The sequence below is a fragment of the Anolis sagrei genome, chromosome 5 (assembly GCF_037176765.1).
Source record: "Anolis sagrei isolate rAnoSag1 chromosome 5, rAnoSag1.mat, whole genome shotgun sequence".
Taxonomy (NCBI): domain Eukaryota; kingdom Metazoa; phylum Chordata; class Lepidosauria; order Squamata; family Dactyloidae; genus Anolis; species Anolis sagrei.
The window spans coordinates 3,217,467-3,241,875 of NC_090025.1; the positions used below are offsets into that span (position 1 = coordinate 3,217,467).

The 24,409-nt window shown below is 49.5% G+C and overlaps 1 protein-coding gene across 1 annotated transcript in view; it reads right to left on the bottom strand.

The window, feature by feature from the left end:
- Positions 1–24,409, bottom strand: part of RAB11FIP5 (RAB11 family interacting protein 5) — a 73,952-nt gene that overhangs the window by 10,640 nt on the left and 38,903 nt on the right. Inside the window, exons 3-4 of the mRNA XM_060779517.2 lie at positions 18,379–19,120; positions 1,297–3,420 (exon numbers count right to left, since the gene is read on the bottom strand). Coding sequence (XP_060635500.2) covers positions 1,297–3,420; positions 18,379–19,120 — 2,866 coding nt within the window. The remainder of the gene's footprint in view (positions 1–1,296; positions 3,421–18,378; positions 19,121–24,409) is intronic.

Sequence of the window (24,409 nt, forward strand, 5' to 3'; positions counted from 1 at the left end):
CTTGACAGTGACCTGACGTGGCAAGCCCGTCTTGATTTGCGGGTCAGGCGGAGTTCTCGCCTGGCCGGCAGACGAGAAGCCAGCTCGGGGAAAGGTCATTGCAATGCTTTCATGTTGGTGAGAGCATAATGTTTTCATGTTAGAAAGGTATTTAGGCTTCTTGCAAACTAAGAGAAAGCGTCAGTTCAACGTAGCTTATTAGCCTGAAAGCTTCATGGAATACCCTTAGCCTGGAAAGCAGCACGCCTGGAATTTCTTGCATTGTGATTCCTGGGGCAATTGTTTCATTGCTTGTACCTTGGACTCTGGTTTGAACTTTGCCTATAAGGTGGTACCTCTTGTTTTTACCTGAAGATCTTTGAGACTATATTCTGCATTTAACCTAAATCTTTGGAACTTTGCGATGCTTATTCTTTATGTTGACTTGGATTTTTTCCTCAATAAACTGTAAAACTACAGCTCTTGTGTGGTGGTGTTTGGAAGCAAGGTGAAGCTTACACTGAGTTGCAACACTGGCCCAGTTTACTTGTCCGAACGTATCTCCCACTACGTTCCACCTAGGGCCCTAAGACCATCTGAGGGCACTCTGCTCATTGTCCCCCCATTGTCACAATCGCGTCTGGCGGGGACAAGGGACGGGGCCTTTTCTGTGGTGGCCCTCCCAAGCGAAATTAGATGTGCGGCATCTCTCTTGACCTTCTGAAACAAGTAAAATCCTGGCTATGGGATCAGGCCTTTGGAGACTGATTTAAATCGGTGACCACTGACTATTTGTTGTCTGTTTTTATATTGTTTATACTGTTTTATATTGTTGTTATTATTACATTGCTGTTAATTGTATATTTACGTTTTGATGTGGGCGCCATGGGGTTAGCCGTCCTGAGTCTTAGAATGGAAGAATTCCAGGCATGGGGCAACTTTGGCCCTCCTTCCAGGTGTTTTGGACTTCAACTCCCACCATTCCTAACAGCCTATCGGCTGTTAGGAATGGTGGGAGTTGAAGTCCAAAACACCTGGAGGGAGGGCCAAAGTTGGCCCATGCCTGGAACATATAGATATCCAACTGGCGGTTCTGGGGAGAGAAGAGCAAGTTTATTCACAGCCATATAATGGATGGAAAATGAAACCAAAGTGAAGGCAAAAAGCAGAAGCAATGGAGGGAAGGCCATGCAATGCCTGGAGATAAGCATGCAGAGCTCGAGATCCAGGACGGTCAGCTCATTCCGACCCAAAAGTTCCCTTGTGCAATGACACACACACATGGAAATACACACACACACCTTTTGTGATGCTCACCTGGACTTTTGCTGGAGGGGCACCATTTTGTCGTCTCCTTCTTCTTCTCTCCACGTCTCTCCGGGCAGGACGGAAGGAGCTGACGGCTCAGTACTGGGTTGGGAAATGGCCAGAGGGATCTGAGTGGCAGTCGGACCTCCAATGGAAGAAGGGACGCCGGGGTCAAGGCCGCCCTGTAGGAACGGCGTGGAGAAGGCCAGGGGCTCGAGGTTGGGTGACATGGGGGATGGAGTCAACGCCGGACCCTCCTCAGGGGCCACGGCGGAGAACAGGGGCCCTCCTTGGTGGGAGAGCGGGAGGATGGCAGTGGGGTCCGGGAGCACGTCGGGGGCCCGTTCCACAAAGGGGTTGTTCTGGGGGGAAGGCAGAGGAGGACGGGGTGAAAAGGGGTTGCCGGGGGTCCCAACTTCGGGGCTGCGCTCCCCCCTTTCCACCTGCCAGAAGTTGGCCCGCTTGAAATCCAGCACGTGGTCGTCGGACCAGATTGAGGAGAACTCCGACTTGTTGGCGGAACCGTTTGCAGGGATGGGTATGGCGCCAACATGACCCCACTCGTTCGGCCCGACAGCGGAAGGCTCTTCTCTCGTTTCCTCCTCAATGGGGAAGCCTTGCCCATCAGGCGGTGTTTGCGAACGATGGTCCTGCGAGGGAGGCACGCGCTGCTCCTCCAAGGCGGACCAGAAGAACGCCGAAGCGCTCAGAGTTCGGGATCGCTGTCCGCTTGTCTCTCTAGGGTAGGGCAACTCCGTTGATGGCAACGATCCCACTCTAGCCAGCTCTGGGGACTCAGTGGCTTTGGTCATCCCAGTGGACGATCTAGCCCACTCTCCATCACGTTCTTCAAGGCAACCGGCATCCTCCGTCTCCTCCGACAACCTCGATTCGTCCGCAGAGAGCGCCAACAAGCAGGTCCTGAACTGTTCGGCCTTGGCACCCCCCAAGACGACGTCCTGGGGGGTCTCGCTAACACCTGAAGGTTCTGGGGCCAGTTGGAGTCTCCCTATGGCTCGGACGTTGGCACCTGCTCCAATTATTGCTTTCGGTGACAAGAGAATCGTTTCCGTCGGGGGTCTCTCTTCATCCGAAGGGGGTCTCAATGGTTTGGCTTCTTCGCACAGAGCAGCCTCGTTCTCACCTCTCTCCGTCTGTCCCCACATGGCTTCCCCTGCTTCTTCTTGGAGGCTGAGTGGGGTGAACCTTCTGGGGGGCTTTGGAGGTGGGGTCTCTGCCCACCTGCACTCGCGCTCCTCTCCATCCTCTCTCTCCTCCTCGACATCATCTCCGGCACTGAGGACCACATGAGCCGTGGCTTGGGTCTCGGGGATCGGAGTCCCCTCTTCTTCTTCCCTTTCCACATCATTTGTCTCCTGCATCCCAACATTAGGAGCTTGGATGCTCCCCAAAGTAGAGAAGGACTCCACTGCAGGCTCACTAACTCCCACAGGTAATTCCACACCTGGAAGAATTGTGGCTGAGGAAGGGAAGTCAGGAGCAGCAGGAGTGGCCCAGTGGCTCTCAAAGCTGTTCTCCGGACCCTTCGAAGGGGCATCATCTTCTGCACCATCCCTTGAAAGACTGACCATTGCGGAGTGGCGTCCAGAGGCAGCAGGAGTGACCCACTGACTCTCAAAGCCGCTCCCCAGACCTTGGGAAGGGTCTCCACTTGATATCCCCTCGGGGGTCTCCGTCCACTCTGTTCCCCTGATGCCTGCAAGACCCTCCCCAATCTCTCGTCGCGTCTCCTCTTCTACGGTCCACTTTGGAGGCGCTTCCAAGTCGCGGGTCAGAGTCGCATCTCCGGACCGGTCAGTGTCCGGCCGCCTCTCTTCAGGTCCGAAGTCCAGCAAGTCGGGAGCTTTCGGAAATGGATCTCCCTTTTCGTGGACCTGGGACGCATTGGTGTTTGGAGAGTCCGCCCGAAGCGGCGCAATAGGACTCTCTGTGCCGGCGATGTCCGGCTTCAAGCGGCTGGTGGCGAAGGCATCGAAGAAGCTGTCGTCCCACTCTGAGGAGGGGGCTGCGGAGGCGGGCCTTTGGGGGTCTGGTCCGAAAGGAGAGGGGCCACAATCTTCGGGGTGACAGGGAGGAGGCTCTGTGGCAGCAGCAAGCAGGCCGGGATGGGAGCTGGAGAGAAAGGGAGCAGGGGAGCAGAGTTTAGTATTTGGGCTGCCAGGAAAAGAAGGGGGTCCTTAAAGAAATGGGGGGCTTTGCACTCGCCCCAGAAGGCCATCCCTTGGGGTGCATGCCCACCCTTTGCTCCCACCCCGAATGGGGTGGGAGCAAAGGGTGGGCATGTACCCCAAAGGATGGCCTTCTGGGGCTACTGCAAAACAACAAAAGCTTCGAATGCAAAGAGAGGAAAGGAGGCAGCCACTGAAGCCCCAAAAAGGGATGCAAGGGTCAAGGGGTCAAGGGTCTCCGGTCATCTCAGGCTGTGGAAAAAGACAAAATCCCCATAGGCTGCCCCTCTCTTTTGCAATGCATGCCTGAGTGAATGGAACAGACCCAGCCCTGCACAAACCCACCTGGAAAACATACACATACACACTCGCACGCAAGTGGAAGGGAGCAAGAGCAAAACAATAAAAAGTAAACACAATGCGTTTGTGAGACGTCCAAAGCTTTGCAGAAGCAATGAAAACAGAAAAAAACTCTTAAGCGGGGGCAGATCTGGGCTTGTTCAGAACTCAGACTCCATTTTAAAACATTATGTTTTAGACTTCAGTGGGAACTGTATGCTTTCAGACTCTCAGACTGTACAGATTCCATTGGACTTTCAGTGTAGACTTTCAGACTAGACAGAGATGCTATGGGACTCTCAGAACAGAGAGATGCATTAGATCAGTGTTTCGCCACCTTCTTAATGCCACAACCTCTTCATACAGTTCCTCATGTTGTGGTGACCCCCAACCATAACATTTTCAATGTATTGTCGAAGGCTTTCATGGCTGGAATCACTCAGTTCTTGTGGGTTTTTTCGGGCTATATGGCCATGTTCTAGAGGCATTCTCTCCTGACATTTTGCCTGCATCTATGGCAAGCATCCTCAGAGGTAGTGAGATCAGTTGGAACTAGGAAAATTGGGTTTATGTATCTGTGGATATATTTTTCTAGTTCCAAAAGACCAAACAACCTCAGAGGTGAGGATGCTTGCCATTGCTTTCGTTGCTACTTCCTAAAAAGGTTTGCAGTTTTCCTTAACTCTATGCTGTAGGAGGGGCTGCAGACCACGTGATCAGATCTGGGCTTGTTCAGGACTCAGACTCCATTTCAAAACATTGTTTTAGACTTCAGTAGGAACTGTATTCTTTCAGACTCTCAGACTATACAGATTCCATTGGACTTTCAGACTAGACAGAGATGCTATTGGACTCTCAGAACAGAGAGATGCATTCAATCAGTGTTTCTCAAACTCCCGAATGTCGCAACCCCTTAATACAGTTCCTCCTGTTGTGGTGACCCCCCAATCATAAAATTATTTTCGTTGCTGCTTCCTAAAAAAGGTTTGTAGTTTTCCTTAACTCTATGCTGTAGGAGGGGCTGCAGAGCATGGGATCAGATCTGGGCTTGTTCAGAACTCAGACTCCATTTTAAAACATTATGCTTTAGACTCCAGTAGGAACTGTATTCTTTCAGACTCTCAGACTGTACAGATTCCATTGGACTTTCAGACTAGACAGAGATGCTATTGGACTCTCAGAAAAGAGAGATGCATTAGATCAGTGTTTTGCCACCTTCTTAACGCCACAACCTCTTCATACAGTTCCTCATGTTTTGGTGACCCCCAACCATAAAATTATTTTCATTGCTACTTCCTAAAAGGGTTTGCAGTTTTCCTTAACTTCCTTCCTTTCCTGCTGTAGGAGGGGCTGGGGACCATATGATCAGATCTGGGCTTGTTCAGAACTCAGACTCCATTTCAAAACATTATGCTTTAGACTTCAGTGGGAACCGTATTCTTTCAGACTCTCAGACTATACAGATACCATTGGACTTTCAGACTAGACAGAGATGCTATTGGACTCTCAAACATACACACTCACACGCAAGTTGAAGTGAGCAAGAGCAAAACAATAAAAGTAAACACAACGTGTTTGTGAAACGTCCAAAGCTTTGCAGAAGCAATGAAAACAGAGAAAACTCTTGAGGCAAAACTGAGCAGGGGAGTCATCACATAGAACAGTGTTTCTCAACCTCCCGAATGCTTAGACTACAATTATTATAAATATAAATATTTATATAAAATAATTATATAATTATAAAAATACATTATATATTTATTTATTATAAAAAAATAAAAGTAAACACAATGCATTTGTGAGACGTCCAAAGCTTTGAAGAAGCAATGAAAACAGAAAAAAACTCTTAAGCGGGGTGGAGTGGGGTGGTGGTGGTCATCAAACAAAACAGTGTTTCTCAACCTCCTGAATGCCACGACCCCTTAATACAGTTCCTCATGTTTTGGTGATCCCCCTCATCCAACCATAAAATTATTTTTGTTGCTACTTCCTAAAAAGGTTTGCAGTTTTCCTTAACTCTATGCTGCAGAGGATGTGATCAGATCTGGGCTTGTTCAGAACTCAGACTCCATTTTAAAACATTTTGCTTTAGACTCCAGTAGGAACTGTATTCTTTCAGACTCTCAGACTATACAGATTCCATTGGACTTTCAGACTAGACCGAGATGCTATTGGACTCTCAGAACAGAGAGATGCATTAGATCAGTGTTTCTCAAACTCCCGAATGTCGCAACCCCTTAATACAGTTCCTCCTGTTGTGGTGACCCCCCAACCATAAATTATTTTCGTTGCTACTTCCTAAAAAGGTTTGCAGTTTTCCTTAACTCTACACTGTAGGAGGGGCTGCAGAGCATGGGATCAGATCTGGGCTTGTTCAGGACTCAGACTCCATTTCAAAACATTATGTTTTAAGCTTCAGTAGGAACTGTATTCTTTCAGGCTCTCAGACTGTACATATTCCATTGGACTTTCAGACTAGACAGAGATACTATGGGACTCTCAGAACAGAGAGATGCATTCGATCAGTGTTTCTCAACCTTCTTAGATAGATAGATAGATAGATAGATAGATAGATATCTGTGGAATAATGTCCAGGGTGGGAGAAAAAACTCTTGATCGCTAGAGGGAGATGTGAATGTTGCAATTGGCCACCTTGATGCTGCGATGGAGCATCTTGATTAGCCTCACCAGAGAAGTCAGCCATAGCAGAGCACCTGATGACCCAACCTGGACATAGCATATTATTTGGGAACACATAAATACTGAACCACACTTACAACCATCATGTCAGACTACACAGAGAAGCCACAGAAACCCACAAGAATGTGAACAACTTCAACAGAAAGGAGGAAACCATGAAAATGAACAAAATCTGGCAACCAATATTAAAAAAAAACCTCTAAAATCAGGACAGTGAACAAAGAACAACACTCAAAAACAGGGGAATTCCAGACAAGAAACAATCAGGGCCAGCTAATCAGCACCCAAACAATTACTAATCACCTCCCAACAAAGGATTCCCCCAGACAGGAAGCACCCAAGCCTTGAAGCTGCAAGGCTATTCAATTTATTATTTATTTATTTATTTATTTACAGTATTTATATTCCGCCCTTCTCACCCTGCAGCGAACTCAGGGCGGATTTCAATGTACACATATATGGCAAACATTCAATGCCAAAGACATACAAAAGATATAGACAAACAATGGTAATCAAGGTGATCAATTTCAACATTCACACCTGCCTCCAACAAACAAGAGTTCTTCTTTCGACCCTGGACATCATTCCACGGATATATAAACCCCATTTTCCTAGTTTCCAAGAGACCTCACAACCTCTGAAGATGCCTGCCATAAATGTAGGCAAAACATCAGGGGAGAATGCTTCTGGAACAGGGCCAGACAGCCCGGAAGACTCACAGCAACCCAATGATTCCTGCCATAAACACATTGAACATGGGAAAAGTTTACTAAACTGTAAAAAATATGCTATTTGCGCGAGGAACATCGTGCAGCACATTTTGCTCTAGTTTTCCAATAAGAAGAGTCTCAACCAATTCAACATAGTTTGAGGCACAATAAACAAAGTTTCTGGAGTGGAACAGCTACTTTCAAAGGAAGGAAGGCACAATTAAATAAGAAATAACATTTTCAATCCAGGAACAGAACACTGTATTGTCAAAGGCTTTCATGGCTGGAATCACTGGGTTGTTGTAGGTTTTTCGGGCTATATGGCCATATTCTAGAAGCATTCCCTCCTGACGTTTCGCCAGCATCTATGGCAAGCATCCTCAGAGGTTGTGAGGTCTTTTGGAACTAGGAAAATATATCCACAGATACATAAACCCAATTCTCCTAGTTCCAACAGACCTCACAACCTCTGAGGATGCTTGCCATAGATGCAGGAGAAATGTCAGGAGAGAATGCTTCTAGAACATGGCCGAAAAAACTTACAACAACCCAAAAACAGAACATTTTTCGTATTTTTTTTTATATCGTGGAAACTTCACCTCCCAGAATCCCCAGTTCAGCACCAAACTGGCTGAAGCGCCTGGGAGAACCAAAATTTGGGAGACCCACCAACAACTTCTAAATACTAAACTTGGGAATATGGGCCAAGCATATAACTCGCACATAAGCTCTGTCTAGCGAAGAGAAGGTGGCGAGACTATACAGAAGATCTGTATAGGTAGGATAATAATATCGAGGATAGTTTTGATGGTGTGGTGAGTGAATTAGAACCAGACATCCTGAGGAGTGAGGTTGAATGGGCCTTAAGAAGCATTGCTAACAACAAGGCAGCAGGAGACGACGGGATCCCAGCTGAACTGTTTAAAGTCTTGAAAGATGATGCTGTCAAGGTGATGCATGCCATATGCCGGCAAATATGGAAAACACAAGAATGGCCATCAGACTGGAAAAAATCAACTTATATCCGCATACCAAAAAAGGGAAATGCGAAAGACTGCTCCAACTTCCGTACAGTGGCCCTTATTTCTCCTCATGCCAGGAAGGGAATGCTCAAGATCCTGCAAGGAAGAAGACTCCAGCAAGACATGGAGAGAGAGTTGCCAGATGTTCAAGCTGGGTTTAGAAAAGGCAGAGGAACCAGAGACCAGATTGCCAATATCCGGATGCTGGAGAATGGAGAAAGGCAGGGAGTTTCAGAAAAACATCTACTTCTGCTTCATTGACTACTCTAAAGCCTTTGACTGTGTGGATCGTAATAACTTGTGGCAAGTTCTTGGTGGGATGGGCAGACCAAGCCCCCGGTCTCTCTCCTGAGGAATCTGTACAAGGACCAAGTAGAAACAGGAAGGACTGACCACGGAACAACAGACTGGGTTCAAGATTGGGAAAGGTGTCCGGCAAGGCTGCATCCTCTCACCCAACCTTTTTAACGTGCATGCAGAACACATCATGCGAGGATGTGCGGGGCTTGAGGAATGCAAAGCTGGGGTGGAAATGGCTGGAAGAAACATTCACAACCTCAGATATGCAGATGACACCACTCTGATGGCCGAAAGCGAGGAGGAGCTGAGGAGCCTTCTCATCAAGGAGAAAGAAGAAAGCGCAAAAGCCGGGTTGCAGCTAAACATCAAAAAAACCAAGATTATGGCAACAAGAATGATTGACAACTGGGAAATAGAGGGAGAAAACGTGGAGGCTGTGACAGGGTTTGTATTTCTAGGTGTGAAGATGAGTGCAGACGCAGACTGAGGCCAGGAAATCAGAAGTGAATTAGAACCAGACATCCTGAGGAGTGAGGTGGAATGGGCCTTAAGAAGCATTGCTAACAACAAGGCAGCAGGAGATGACGGGATGACGCTTACTTCTTGGGAGGAGAGCAAGGACCAATCTTGATACAATAGTAAAGAGTAGAGACATCAGACTGGCAACTAAGATCCATTGCCTAGTCCAAGCCATGGTATTCCCTGTAGTCACCTACGGAGGTGAGAGCTGGACCTTCGGGAAGGCTGAGCGAAGGAAGAGAGATGCTTTTGAACTGTGGTGCTGGAGGAAAGTTCTGAGAGTGCCTTGGACCACCAGAAGATCCAACCAGTCCATACTTCAGGAAAGAAAGCCCAACTGCTCATTGGAGGGGAGGAGATGAGAGGCCAAGATGAAGTCCTTTGTCCACACCATGAGAAGACAGGAAAGCTTAGAGAAGAGAATGATGCTGGGGAAAATGGAAGGAAAAAAGGAAGAGGGGCCGACCAAGGGCAAGATGGATGGATGGCATCCTTGAAGGGACTGGATTGACCTTGAAGGAGCCAACCAACAGGGAGCTCTGGCGTGGGCCGGTCCATGAAGTCACAAAGAGTCGGAAACGACTGAACAAATCATAGAATCATAGAATCAAAGAGTTGGAAGAGACCTCCTGGGCCATCCAGTCCAACCCCGTTCTGCCAAGAAGCAGGAATATTGCATTCAAATCACCCCTGACAGATGGCCATCCAGCCTCTGCTTAAAAGCTTCGAAAGAAGGAGCCTCCACCACACTCCGGGGCAGAGAGTTCCACTGCTGAACGGCTCTCACAGTCAGGAAGTTCTTTCCCATGTTCAGGTGGAATCTCCTTTCTTGTAGTTTGAAGCCATGGTTCCATTGCGTCCTAGTCTCCAAGGAAGCAGAAAACAAGCTTGCTCCCTCCTCCTCCCTGTGGCTTCCTCTCACATATTTATACATGGCTATCATATCTCCTCTCAGCTAAACATGCCCAGCTCCTCAAGCCGCTCCTCATAGGGCGGCTTGAACAACATAGGGCGGCTTGAACAACAACAACAGCACATAATGCCTCTCTCTCCCTGTGACTGTTCTCCAAGCAGATATGTTTTGCTAAGGCCTCCGATGAGGCCAGAAAACAAGGAAACAGAGGCGTCCATTCCATCTTGGGATGCTCTCCTCAACTCAAACCATGTGCCCACACATCCAGGAGAGAAGCATCTTGGAAGTGAAGTAGGCCCCATCCTCTCAAAGCTATCTGCATGTGCACAAGGCACAGTCACGCATGGCATGCTATGACAACAATGCCAAAAATAGTAGAAAAGAATCAGAGTTTAAAGAGACCTCAAGAGCCACGCAGTCTAATCCTTTCTGAAGACACAATCCAAGACCTCCCAACAGATGTTCATCCAGTCTGCATTTCCCCAGGAAAGTGTGCAAATGAGGTGTCCCCTGGCATCCAGAGGTTGAACGTTAGTAGTGGGAGCAGAGACAGGATTGCTTTCCTTTCCCATCTTCATAATGAGGCTGGACAGGTCCATGCTTTTGTGGATGCTCCAGCTGGAGAACTACGGTTGGACTAGGTGGCCCTTGGGGGACCCCTTCCAAATCTAGGAGACTGATTCTAGAAGCACAGGAAAGGCGTGTAAAGCCAGCATGAACAAAATCTGGCTACCAGTATTAGAAAACTCCAAAATTAGAACAGCACAACAACAGAGAGGAAACAAACAAGGACATCTAATCACCTCTCAATAAAAGTTTGCTCCAGGCACCGCCAGATCATCAAATGCTAATCAAGGTGGTCAGTTAAAACATTCACACCTAGCTCCAGCAGACAAGGATCCTTTGTCCCACCCTGGTCATTCCACAGATATATAAACCCCTTTTCCTAGTTCCAACAGACCTCACTACCTCTGAGGATGCTTGCCGTAGATGCAGGCAAAAGTCAGGAGAAAATGCTTCTAGAACATGGCCATATAGCCCGAAAAAACCTACAACAACCCAGCCAGCATGACTCTTTTTCTATCTACACGGTTCCCTGGAATTCTCTTGAAGCTGCTTTCCGGGAGCCTGACACTAGAGGGAGAAGGGGACTCTCTGAATCCGACAGAAAAACAGGCGAAAGCAGCCAAGGTGGTTGGAGGGCAGCCAAGCAAAAGCCAAAAACACACAGAGAGAGGGAGAGTTCTAAAGCACTTCATGCATTGCAGATTTAACATTCCACGGGCACCTCCTTCAATGGGAAGTGGGCACCAAATGCTGAAGCATCCGTTTGCCCACAAATAAACAAGATCAAACTATGACATAGCTCATACTCATGTAAACAGAGGCTCTTTGGGAAATGGTGGCGGGGTATAAAAAGATCTCTGAGTCCTCGCGGACAACAAGTTAAACATGAGCCAACAATGTGATGTGGCGGCAAAAAAAGCCAATGGGATTTTGGCCTGCATCAAGAGGAGCCTAGTGTCTAGATCTAAGGAAGTCCTGCTCCCCATGCTCTATTCTGCTTTGGTTAGACCACGTTACCTGGAATATTGTGTCCAATTCTGGGCACCACAATTCAAGAGAAATATTGACAAGCTGGGATGTGTCCAGAGGAGGGCGACTCAAATGATCAAGGGTCTGGAGAACAAGCCCCATGAGGAGCGGCTTAGGGAACTGGGCATGTTTAGCCTTCAGAAGGGAAGGCTGAGAGGAGATATGATAGCCATATGTGAGAGGAAGTCACAGGGAGGAGGGAGCAAGCTTGTTTTCTGCTTCCCTGGAGACTAGGACGCTTCAAACTACAAGAGAGGAGATTCCATCTGAACATGAGGAAGAACTTCCTGACTGTGAGAGCCGTTCAGCAGTGGAACTCTCTGCCCCGGAGTGTGGTGGAGGCTCCTTCTTTGGAAGCTTTGAAACAGAGGCTGGATGGCCATCTGTCGGGGGTGATTTGAATGCAATATTCCTGCTTCTTGGCAGAATGGAGTTGGACTGGATGGCCCAGGAGGTCTCTTCCAACTCTTGGATTCTATGATTCTATGATTCTATAAATAAAAGATTATTATTATTATTATTATTATTATTATTATTATTTGAAGCACAACAAGATGAGTCCACAGCAGACAAGGTCACTCTGCTGGCTGTTGTATTATTATTAGGATTATTGTTGTTGTTGTTGTTATTATTTGAAACACAACAAGATGAGTCCACAGCAGACACTCTGCTGGCTGTTGTAGTGGATCACACGTTGGACACTTCCCAAGTGTCTAGGACTGTGTGATGTATCGGCAAATGATGTGTGCAGATCTCAGTAAGGTGGCCTTTTGCAGCTGGCAGGTGGGGATTTTGTCAGCGCCGATTGTGTTGAAGTGCAGGCCATGGTCTTCAGGCACTGCACTTCAGGATTCCCTAACCTAGTGTGCCAATCACCACTGGGACCACCTTGACTGGCTTGTGCCAGAGTCTTTGCAGTTTGTTATTGTTGTTGTTGTTTGATACATATCAAGATTAGTACACAGCAAACAAGATCACTCTGCTGGCTTTTGTATTTGATCACACATCAGACACTTCCCATTTGTCTATGACTACCTCTATGCAAATACCCTCACTGATTGACTTTGCAGCTTCGAGACGACTCAGTGCTAATTCAAGCTTGGTAATTGCAACATTCACACTTGTTTCAAGCAGACACAGTTTCTTTCTCCCACGCTGGACATTCCACGAGTATATATACACTCCACTTGCTTCACTGCCGACAGAACTTCTGAGGATGCTTGCCACAGGTGCAGGCGAAACGCCAGGAGAAAATGCAGCAGGAAGGTGACCATTCCGCCCACAATGAAACCCAGTATTTATTTATTGTGTCAGGCAACCAAACAGTTGTATTACATTTTTGACAGAACAAACAAACAAACATACAAAAGACACAGAATTTACAAGCTTGGTAGTGGATTAGATGTCCTTTGACCAGTATCTGTCCACTTGGAGTGCCTCTGGAGTTGCCGCAAGAAGGTCCTCCCTTGTGCATGTGGCAGGGCTCAGGGTGCATTGCAGCAGGTGGTCAGTGGTTTGCTCCTCTCCACACTCGCATGCCGTGGACTCCACTTTGTGGCCCCATTTCTTGAGGCTGGCTCTGCATCTCGTGGTGCCAGAGTGCAGTCTGTTCAGCGCCTTCCAAGTCGCCCCGTCTTCTGTGTGCCCAGGAGGGAGTCTCTCATCTGGTATCAGCCATTGGTTGAGGGTCTAGGTTTGAGCCTGCCACTTTTGGACTCTCGCTTGCTGGGGTGTTCCAGCGAGTGTCTCTGTAGATCTTAGAAAACTACTTCTTGATTTAAGTCATTGGCGTGCTGGCTGATACCCAAACAGGGGATGAGCTGGAGATGTCTCTGCCTTGGTCCTTTCACTATTGGCTGCTGCTTCCCGGCAGATGTCAGGTGGTGCAATACTAGCCAAACAGTGTAATTTCCACAGTGGTGTAGGGCGCAGACACCCCATGATAATGCGGCATGTCTCACTAAGAGGCACATCTACTGTATTAGCGAGGTGAGATGTGTTCCACACTGGGCATGCGTACTCAGCAGCGGAGTAGCACAGCGCAAGGGCAGATGCCTTCACTGTGTCTGGTTGTGATCCCCAGGTTGTGCCAGTCAGCTTTCGTATGATATTGTTTCTAGCGCCCACGTTTTGCTTGATGTTCAGGCAGTGCTTCTTGTAGGTCAGAGCACGGCCCAGAGTGACTCCCAGGTATTTGGTTGTGCTGCAATGCTCCAGTGGGATTCCTTCCCAGGTAATAATCCTCAGAGCTCGGGATGCTTGTCTGTTCTTAAGGTGAAAGGCGCATGTCTGTGTTTTAGATGGATTAGGGATCAGCTGGTTTTCCCTGTAATAGGCAGTAAGGGAACCTAGACTTTCTGTTCAACCATCTCAAAGCTCCCTGCTTGGGTGGTGATGGCACGATCATCAGCATAGATGAAGCTCTCTGTCCCTTCTGGCAGTGGCTGGCCATTTGTGTAGATGTTGAACATGGATGGAGCAAGCACGCTCCCCTGAGGCAGGCCGTTCTTCTGTTTCCGCCATCTGCTTCTCTGGCCCTGGAACTCAACAAAAAAGCTCCTGTTCAGTAGCTGATTTCCTTGAGTGGTGATGGCACGATCATCAGCATAGATGAAGCTCTGTGTCCCTTCTGGCAGTGGCTGGTCATTTGTGTAGATGTTGAACATGGATGGAGCAAGCACGCTTCCCTGAGGCAGGCCGTTCTTCTGTTTCCGCCATCTGCTTCTCTGGCCCTGGAACTCAACAAAAAAGCTCCTGTTCGGTAGCTGATCTCCTTGAGTGGTGATGGCACGATCATCAGCATAGATGAAGCTCTCTGTCCCTTCTGGCAGTGGCTGGCCATTTGTGTAGATGTTGAACATGGATGGAGCAAGCACGCTCCCCTGAGGCAGGCCGTTCTTCTGTTTCCGCCATCTGCTTCTCTGGCCCTGGAACTCAACAAAAAAAGCTCCTGTTCGGTAGCTGATTTCCTTGAGTGGTGATGGCACGATCATCAGCATAGATGAATCTCTCTGTCCCTTCTGGCAGTGGCTGGTCATTTGTGTAGATGTTGAACATGGATGGAGCAAGCACGCTCCCCTGAGGCAGGCCGTTCTTCTGTTTCCGCCATCTGCTTCTCTGGCCCTGCAACTCAACAAAGAAGTTCCTGTTCTGTAGCTGATTTCCTTGAGTGGTGATGGCACGATCATCAGCATAGATGAAACTCTCTGTCCCTTCTGGCAGTGGCTGGCCATTTGCGTAGATGTTGAACATGGATGGAGCAAGCACGCTTCCCTGAGGCAGGCCGTTCTTCTGTTTCCGCCATCTGCTTCTCTGGCCCTGGAACCCGGTGATTCCGGCCATGAGTGCCTCCGACAACACAGTTGCATTGTTGCTTTGTGTAACCCTTGGACCAGAGGGATTTGGAGCTGTCCTTCTGGCCGGCCTCTCCCTCCCTCCTTCCATGCGCAGCGCCAGCCAGGACAGGCGGGTCTGGAGGCGGATTCCGGACATGCCTTCCTCCCTTCCTGGCCCATTTGCCAGGTCAGGTATTTCTGTGCCGGCCGGAGGAGCATTCCTTGGCAAGAAGCACAGGCTGCGGGTCAGGAGCAGACCAAAACAAGCTCAGCCCGGGCTCCCTCCGCATGCAATCATGAGATGCTCAGCTGAGATCCCCATTGAAAGCAAAGGAAGTACATTCTGCACATGCCCAGAGGAAATCGACTTCGTTCACAGAACTACAGAATCCTAGAATCAAAGAGTTGGACGAGACCTCCTGGGCCATCCAGTCCAACCCCATTCTGCCAAGAAGCAGGAATATTGCATTCAAATCACCCCCGACAGATGGCCATCCAGCCTCTGTTTAAAAGAAACCCCAAGGGTTATCAGTCCAACCCCCTTCTGCCGCAAAGGAACACACAATCAAAGCACTCCCAACAGATGAACATCCAGCCTCTGCTTGGAAACATCCAGAGAAGGGGATTCCATCAGACTCCTCAAAGGCCATCCAATCCACCCCCTCCTTCTGTCGTGCAGGGAGACACAAACCAAACCCTCCCCACAGATGGCCATCTAACCTTTGCGGGAAACTTTCAAGGCCATCCAATCCACCCCTTCTGTCTTGCGGGGGAACGCAAGCCGAGCCCTCCCAACAGATGGCCACCCAAGCTTTGCAGGAAAACTTCCAAGGACATCCAATCCATCTTGCAGGGAAACACAAGCTGAGCCCTCCTCACAGATGGCCATCCAACCTTTGCAGGAAACTACCAAGGCCATCCAATCCACTCTTGTCATGCGGGGATACACAAGACAAACTCTCCCCACAGATGGCCATCCAACCTTTGTGGGAAAACTTCCAAGGCCATCCAATCCATCCCCTTCTACCTTGCAGGGAAACACAAGCCGAGCCCTCCTGACAGATGGCCATCCAACCTTTGCAGGAAACTACCAAGGCCATCAAATCCACTCTTGTCATGCGGGGATACACAAACCAAACCCTCCCCACAGATGGCCATCTAACCTTTGCGGGAAACTTTCAAGGCCATCCAATCCACCCCATTCTGTCTTGCAGGGAAACACAAGCCGAGCCCTCTCAACAGATGGCCATCCAACCTTTGCAGGAAACTACCAAGGCCATCCAATCCACTCTTGTCATGCGGGGATACACAAGACAAACTCTCCCCACAGATGGCCATCCAACCTTTGTGGGAAAACTTCCAAGGACATCCAATCCACCCCCTTCTGCCTTGCAGGGAAACACAAGCTGAGCCCTCCCAACAGATGGCCACCTAACCTTTGCGGGAAACTTCCAAGGCCATCCAATCCATCCCTTCCTTGTCATGCAGGGAGACACAAGACAAACCCTCCCCACAGATGGCCATCCAACCTTTGTGGGAAAACTTCCAAGGCCATTCAATCCACCCCCTTCTGCCTTGCAGGGAAACAGAAGCGGAACCTTCCTGACAGATGGCCATCCAACCTTTGCAGGAAAACTTCCAAGGCCATCCAATCCACCCCTTTCTGTCTTGCAGGGAAACACAAGCCAAGCCCTCCCAACAGATGGCCATCCAACCTTTGCAGGAAAACATCCAAGGCCATCCAATCCACCCCCTTCTGTCTTGCAGGGAAACACAAGCCGAGCCCTCCCAACAGATAGCCATCCAACCATTGTGGGAAACTTTCAAGGCCTTCCAATCCACCCCATTCTGTCTGGCAAGGAAACACAAGCTGAGCCCTCCCGACAGATGGCCATCCAACCTTTGCAGGAAAACTTCCAAGGACATCCAATCCACCTCTTCCTTGTCATGCAGGGAGACACAAGACAAACCCTCCCCACAGGTGGCCATTCAACCTTTGTAGGAAACTTTCAAGGCCATCCAATCCACCCCATTCTGTCTTGCAGGGAAACACAAGCCGAGCCCTCCCAACAGATGGCCACCCAACCTTTGCAGGAAAACTTTCAAGACCATCCAATCCACGCCATTCTGTCTTGCAGGGAAACAGAAGCCGAGCCCTCCTGAGAGATGGCCATCCAACCTTCGCAGGAAAACTTCCAAGGATATTCAATCCATCTTGCAGGGAAACAGAAGCCGAGCCCTCCCAACAGATGGCCATCCAACCTTTGTGGGAAACTTCCAAGGCCATCCAATCCACCCCATTCTGTCTTGCAGGGAAACACAAGCCGAGCCCTCCCAACAGATGGCCATCCAACCTTTGCAGGAAAACTTCCAAGGACATCCAATCCACCTTGCAGGGAAACACAAGCCGAGCCCTCCCAACAGATGGCCATCCAACCTTTGTGGGAAAACTTCCAAGGCCATCCAATCCACCCCATTCTGTCTTGCAGGGAAACAGACGCCGAGCCCTCCCGACAGATGGCCATCCAACCTTTGCAGGAAAACTTCCAAGGCCATCCAATCCACCCTATTCTGTCTTGCAGGGAAACACAAGCCGAGCCCTCCCAACAGATGGCCATCCAACCTTTGTGGGAAACGTTCAAGGCCATCCAATCCACCCCTTCTGTTTTGCGGGGAAACACAAGCCGAGCCCTCCCAACAGATGGTCACCCAACCTTTGCAGGAAAACTTCCAAGGCCATCCAATCCACCCCTTTCTGTCTTGCAGGGAAACACAAGCCGAGCCCTCCCAAGAGATGGCCATCCAACCTTTGCAGGAAAACTTCCAAGGCCATCCAATCTACCCCATTCTGTCTTGCAGGGAAACAGAAGCCGAACCCTCCTGACAGATGGCCATCCAACCTTTGCAGGAAAACTTTCAAGGCCATCCAATGCACCCTTTCCTTGTCATGCAGGGAGACACAAGCCGAGCCCTCCTGACAGATGCCCATCCAACCTTTGCAGGAAAACTTCCAAGGACATCCAATCCATCTTGCAGGGAAACACAAGCCGAGCCCTCCCAACAGATGCCCATCCAACCTTTGCAGGAAAACTTCCAAGGACATCCAATCCATCTTGCAGGGAAACACAAGCCAAGCCCTCCCAACAGACAGCCATCCAACCAAAAACTTGCAAGGAAGGAGGCTCTGCCAGATACTCAACCAGCAGCGTATTATTCCCTTGCCGAACAGTTCTTCCTAGTGTTTAGGTGGAATATATTTTCCTGCAGCGTGAATCTATTGCTCCATTGCGTCCTGGTCTCCAGGTATTGTGGGAGTTGAAGTCCAAAACACCTGGAGGGCCAACGTTTCCTCATGCCTGATTGAGAGACTGTGTACTGCTCTGTGGCATGCTCGGTCTCCTTGTGAATGCAACGGGAAATGTTTGAGAGGCCAGAGACCCCCTTCTCCACCCCTCCACCTTCTCTCACCTGGGTCTCTTATCCTTGGGGTCCTGCCGGCCAAACCATCCGCTGGCGCTGCTGCTCCGGCCCCGCTCTTGACCGCCGGCCGGACCCGGAGAGGCCGGGAGCTCCGCGCTTTCCGCCGAGACACCCGCGTGCCCCATCCCGCTGTCTTTGCTGCTGCTGCGTCGGCGGAAGAACCCGGTCCTGGCCTTCTTCTTCTCCTCTTCTTCTTCCTGCTCCGTCTTCGGAGCCCTCTCCTGCGGCCGGACTCTGACCACGTCCGAGGAGAAGACCAAGGGGGCCGCCATCTGGACCGGCCTGCCCTCCGCCCGCAGCGCCTCCTCCTTCTTGGCTCGACCCCTCTGCTTGTTGAGGGCGATGGTCTTCACCGAGAGCTTGTCCTCCTCCTGAGCGGCCAAGATGGGCGGCGAAGGGATGAACCTGGGGGGGTCCTTGGGGGGGCCCTTCTGCCCTCTGGCACTGGACCAGGCGGGAAGCTCTGGGTCTGGTCCACGCGGTCCCTCGTCCGGCGGCTTCTGCGGGACGGCCGGAGCCGGGGGCGAGGAGAGGAAGGAAGGCTTGGGAAGCGGCTCCTCGCAGTAGATATGGCTTCCGTTGATGCAGAGCGAGGAGCGTGAGATGGGCTCCTTCCCGGAAGGCTTCAGGCTCTGGACCGATTTGGATTCGGGCAGCAGAGCCACCTGGGAGGCCTCGTCACTGAAGGCCCGCTTGTGGGTCAGCTTGGGTGAAGGCAGGAAGTCTCTCACTGGAGGGAAAGGCAGACAGAAGAGAGTAGAACAACTTTATTGTTTATTTATTTATTTCGGTTACTTCTACCCCGTCCTTCGCACCCCGAGGGGGACTCAGGGAGGCTTACAAAGGCACAATCTGATGCCGGCATCATATAACAGTAGTAAACAAATAGCAGCAATTAACAATTAAACAACTGTTCCTGCATTACAACAATAAAACCAATAAAACCAATACAAACCCAATTACTCCTCATTGACGGTCAGCGTTCACCATCTCAAATACCAGTTCCACTTTGTCAGTCCTAATCGTCTGATTGTCCTTATCTAGTTGTCAGATTGCCCGAAGGCCTGGTCCCACAACCACGTCTTTACTTTCCTCCTGAAGGAGAGGAGGGATGTTGATGCCCTAATTTCCCCCGGGAGTGAGTTCCACAAGTGAAGGGCCACCACCGAGAAGGCCCTGCTCCTCGTCCCCACCAGCCTCACTTGTGACAGTGGTGGGGTCGAGAGCAGGCCCTCCCCAGATGATCTTAAACTCCGGGGTGGGACGTAGAGGGAGATACGTTCGGACAGATACACTGGACCGGAACCGTATAGGGTTTTGTAGGTCAAAACCAGCACCTTGAATTGTGCTTGGAACTGAACCGGCAGCCAGTGGAGCTGACACAGCAGGGGGGGGGGGGGTGCTCCCTGAATGATGCTCCAGTGAGTAATCTGGCTGCCGCTCGCTGGAACAGTTGAAGTTTCCTAACAGTCTTCAAGGGCAACCCCACGTAGAGTGCGTTGCAGTAGTCTATTTGGGATGTAACAAGAGCGTGGACCACTGTGGCCAGATCAGACTTCCCAAGGTACGGGCGCAACTGGTGCACAAGTTTTAATTGTTATAGCACATTGTACAACAAAATTAAATGCTTTTCCCAGCACTCACCACATAACAACACACCCATCCCTCCACACCCCAACCACCACTGAACAGTCCCAATGCCACATCAATGCAAAACCTTGGAGTTCAATATAGTTACATCTCTAGGATAAAAGCTCTCTTATTTATTTATTTATTTACTAGCTTGGGGACCCGGCGCTGCCCGGGTTATTTGAGAAAGGAATTGTATCTCACGGTTGGTCTTTATTTATATGGCTCGCAGTGGTCTTAGGAAGTTAGTGAAGGTACTGCGAATCCCATCATCTGTGGTCCATCCTCCTCCAAATTGCACCGGAATGGAGAGTGGGTCGTAGGGGCTCTGTGTGCCAAGTTTTGTTCTTGATCAATCATTGGATGAGGGTCACAGTGGTCTCAGAAAGTGAGTTTAGGTACTGCAAGTCCCATCATCCATAGTCTGTTCTCCCCCAAACCTCACCAGAATGTTGAGTTGGCCAAGGGGGCTCTCTGTGCCAAGTTTGGTCTTTCTTGGTATTTGGAGAAGTGTCGCTATGGTTTCAGGAAGTGAGTGAAGGTACTTGAAGTCCCATCATCCGTCCTCCTCCAAACAGCATCGGGATGTAGAGTGGGTCATGGGGGCTCTGTGTGCCAAGTTTGGTCTTGATCAGACATTAGATGAGGGTTGCAGCAGTCTTGGGAAGGGAGTGGAGGTACTTGAAGTCCCATCATCCATGGTCTGTCGTCCTCGAAAGTGCACCAGGATGTAGAGTGGGTCATGGGGACTCTGTGTGCCAAGTTTGGTCTTGATCAGTCATTGGCGAGGGTCTCAGTGGTCTCAGGAGGTGAGTGAAGTGACTGCAAGTCTCATCATCCATTGCCAAATACTTCCAAACCGCACCAGGATGTAGAGTTGGTCATGTGGGATCTCTGTGTAAATTGTGGTCCTGATCCATCATTGTTGGCAGTTGTAATGGTCTTAGGAAGGGAGTGCAGCGGTCTCAGAATGTGAGTGATGGTACTGCAAGTCCCATCATCCATGGTTCATCCTCCTCCAAACTGCAGTAGGATGTCGAGAGGGTCTTGCAGGCTCTGTGTGCCAAGTTTGGTCTGTATTGGTAATTTTCTGACAAAGCCCTTTTTCCTTTCCTCTCTTTGTCATCTTGGAATTGTGGCCCACCTTTCTCACCCCTGGGGGGACTCAAAGTCTGTTTGTCCTTGTCTTTGTCATCCTTTGTTGGAGTATGTAAAAGTTGGTGAGTGTGCTAACTGAAAAATGCAAAGCACAACGCTGATTGGTTGGGCCACATCTGAGAGGCTAGCTGAGCCTGGGAGTTTCGGCAACAGTTACATGTTTACGTTTTTTGTGTAGGGAGCGTACCAAGACAGTTTGAATTTCTGCTTCTGGGTTGATTTTATTTATTTATTTTGCGCATTTCTACCCCGCCCTTCTCAACCCCCGAGGGGAGACTCAGGGCGGCTTACAAAAGGCACAATTTGATGCCAACACAGACAATAAGATAAAAACATCTATAACAGCAATTATAAACAATTAAAACAATCTGGGTTGTTGTAGGTTTTTTCGGGCTGTATGGCCATGGTCTAGAGGCATTCTCTCCTGACGTTTCGCCTGCACTTTGGCAAGCAAACTCAGAGGTAGTGAGGTCTGTTGGAACTAGGAAAAAGGGTTTATATATCTATGGAATGATGTCCAGGGTGAGACAAAGGACTCTTTCTGCTGGAGCTAGGTGTGAATGTTTCAACTGACCACCTTGATTAGCATACAATGGCCTGACTGCGCCAGGCGCAATCTTTTGTTGAGAGGTGCACAAACACACATTGCCCAGACACGAATCAAGGAACATGAAAGGCACGGCAGACTCCTTCAACCAGAGAAGTCAGCCATAGCAGAGCACCTGAGGAACCAACCTGGACACAGCATATTATTTGAGGACTCAGAAATGCTGGACCACTCTCACAACCACCATGCCAGACTACACAGAGACGCGATTGAAATCCACAAGAAGCATGTGGACAATTTCAACAGAAAGGAGGAAACCATGAAAATGAACAAAATCTGGCTCCCACTGTTTAAAAACTCTAAAATTACAACAGCACAACAACAGAGAGAAAACAAACAAGGACATCTAATCACCTCTCAACAAAAGATTGCCCCAGGCGCAGTCATGCCATTGTATGCTAATCAAGGTGGTCAGTTGAAACATTCACACCTAGCTCTAGCAGAGAAGAGTCCTTTGTCTCACCCTGGTCATGCCACAGATGTATAAACCCATTTTCCTAGTTCCAACAGACCTCACTTGCCATAGATGCAGGTGAAATGCCATAGATGCAGGTGAAACGTCAGGAGAGAATGTCTCTAGAGTCTAGACCATGGCCATAAAGCCCGAAAAAACCTACAACAACCAGTGATTCCGGCCATGAAAGCCTTCGACAATAAATTAAAACAATCAATTATACAACACAATCAGTAAAACCAATCTTATGCTCAACGTTTGCCAACTCAGAGTCCGTAAATTCATTCCACATTGTCAAATCCTATTACTTCTGGTCGTCATTATCCTTTATCTATCTGCCAGGTTACCCAAAAACCTGGTCCCAGATCCACGTTTTTAATTTCCTTATAACAGAGAGATGTCGATGACCTAATTTCCCCGGGGAGTGAGTTCCACAGGCGAGGGGCTACCACCGAGAAGGCCCTGCTCCTTGTCCCCACCAACCTCACTTGTGATAGAGGTGGGGCCGAGAGCAGGGCCTCCCCAGAAGATCTTAAGCTCCGAGGCAGGACATAGAGGGAGATGCGTTCGGACAGATACGCTGGGCCGGGACCGTATAGGGTTTTGTAGGTCAAAACCAGCACTTTGAATTGTGCTCGGAACTGGATTGGCAGCCAGTGGAGCTGACACAACAGGGGGGTAGTATGTTCCCTGTATGACGCTCCGGTGAGTAATCTGGCTGCCTCCCGCTGGACTAATTGAAGTTTCCGAACAGTCTTCAAAGGCAGCCCCACGTAGAGTGAATTGCAGTAATCTATTCGGGATGTAACAAGAGCGTGGACCACTGTGGCCAGATCCGACTTCCCAAGGTACGGGCGCAACTGGTGCACAAGTTTTAACTGTGCAAATGCTCCCCTGGTCACCGCTGAAACCTGAGGTTCCAGGCTCAGTGATGAGTCCAGGATCACTCCCAAGCTGTGTAACCCCGTCCAACACAGGCTGTGACCCTATGCCCTGTTCGGCCTTACGACTCTGGTGAGAAATCTGGCTGCTACCCATTGGACCACCTGAAGCTTCTGAACTGTCTTCAAAGGCAACCCCATGTAGAACACATTGCAGTAGTGTATTCAGGATGTAACCAGAGTGTGGACTACTGTGGACAAGTCTGACTTCCTAAGGTACGGGCACAGCTGGTGCACAAGTTTTAATTGTGTAAATGCTCCCCTGGCCACCGACAAAATCTGGGTTTCCAGGCTCAGTGATGAGTCCAGACTCAGTGATGAGTCAGGGGAGAGTAACAATGTCCAGCACAGGCTGTAGCCTTGCGACTGATCAGGAGGACCTCTGTCTTGTCTGGATTCAGTTTCAATTTGTGAGCTCTCATCCAGTCCGACACAGCAGCCAAGCACCAGTTCAAGGTCTGGACAGCCTCCTTAGTAACAGGTGGGAAGGAGTGACAGATCTGGACATCATCTGCGTAGAGATGACACCTCAGTCCGAAACTCCGGATGATCTCCCCCAGCGGTTTGATGGGAGAGGGTCCTTCACATGGACACCTCAGAACCAATTGAATCTCTCTCAAAGACTGCCCGGAAGCTGCAGCTAGTCCAACGCTTGGCAGCCAGACTACTAACGGGCACTGGGTACAGGGAGCACACCACTCCGCTGTTACACCAGCTCCACTGGCTGCCAATTAGCTTCCGAGCACAATTCAAAGTGCTGGTGTTGACCTATAAAGCCCTAAATGACTCCGGCCCAGTTTACCTCTCCGAACGTATTCTCCCCTACGAACCATCAAGACCACTAAGATCGTCTGGAGGGGCCCTGCTCTCAGTCCCACCAGCCTCGCAAGCGCGTCTGGTGGGGACGAGGGACAGGGTCTTCTTGGTGGTGGCCCCTCGACTCTGGAACTCTCTCCCACTGGAGATCAGAACTGCCCCGTCTATCCTGACATTTAGGAAACAGGTGAAGACTTGGTTATGGAGACAGGCATTCGACGAGTGAGTCAACACCCTGAGATATGGATGGAGGATGATGAGCAACGATTTTAATGTGATGACTGACCATTATAGTTATTGAATGTAATTGCTGTTTTAATGTCTTACTGTAATATGTATTATGATGTTTTATTGATTGTATGTGATATTATGGTTGGAAACCGGTCTGAGTCCCTCAAGAGAGGTGAGAAGGCC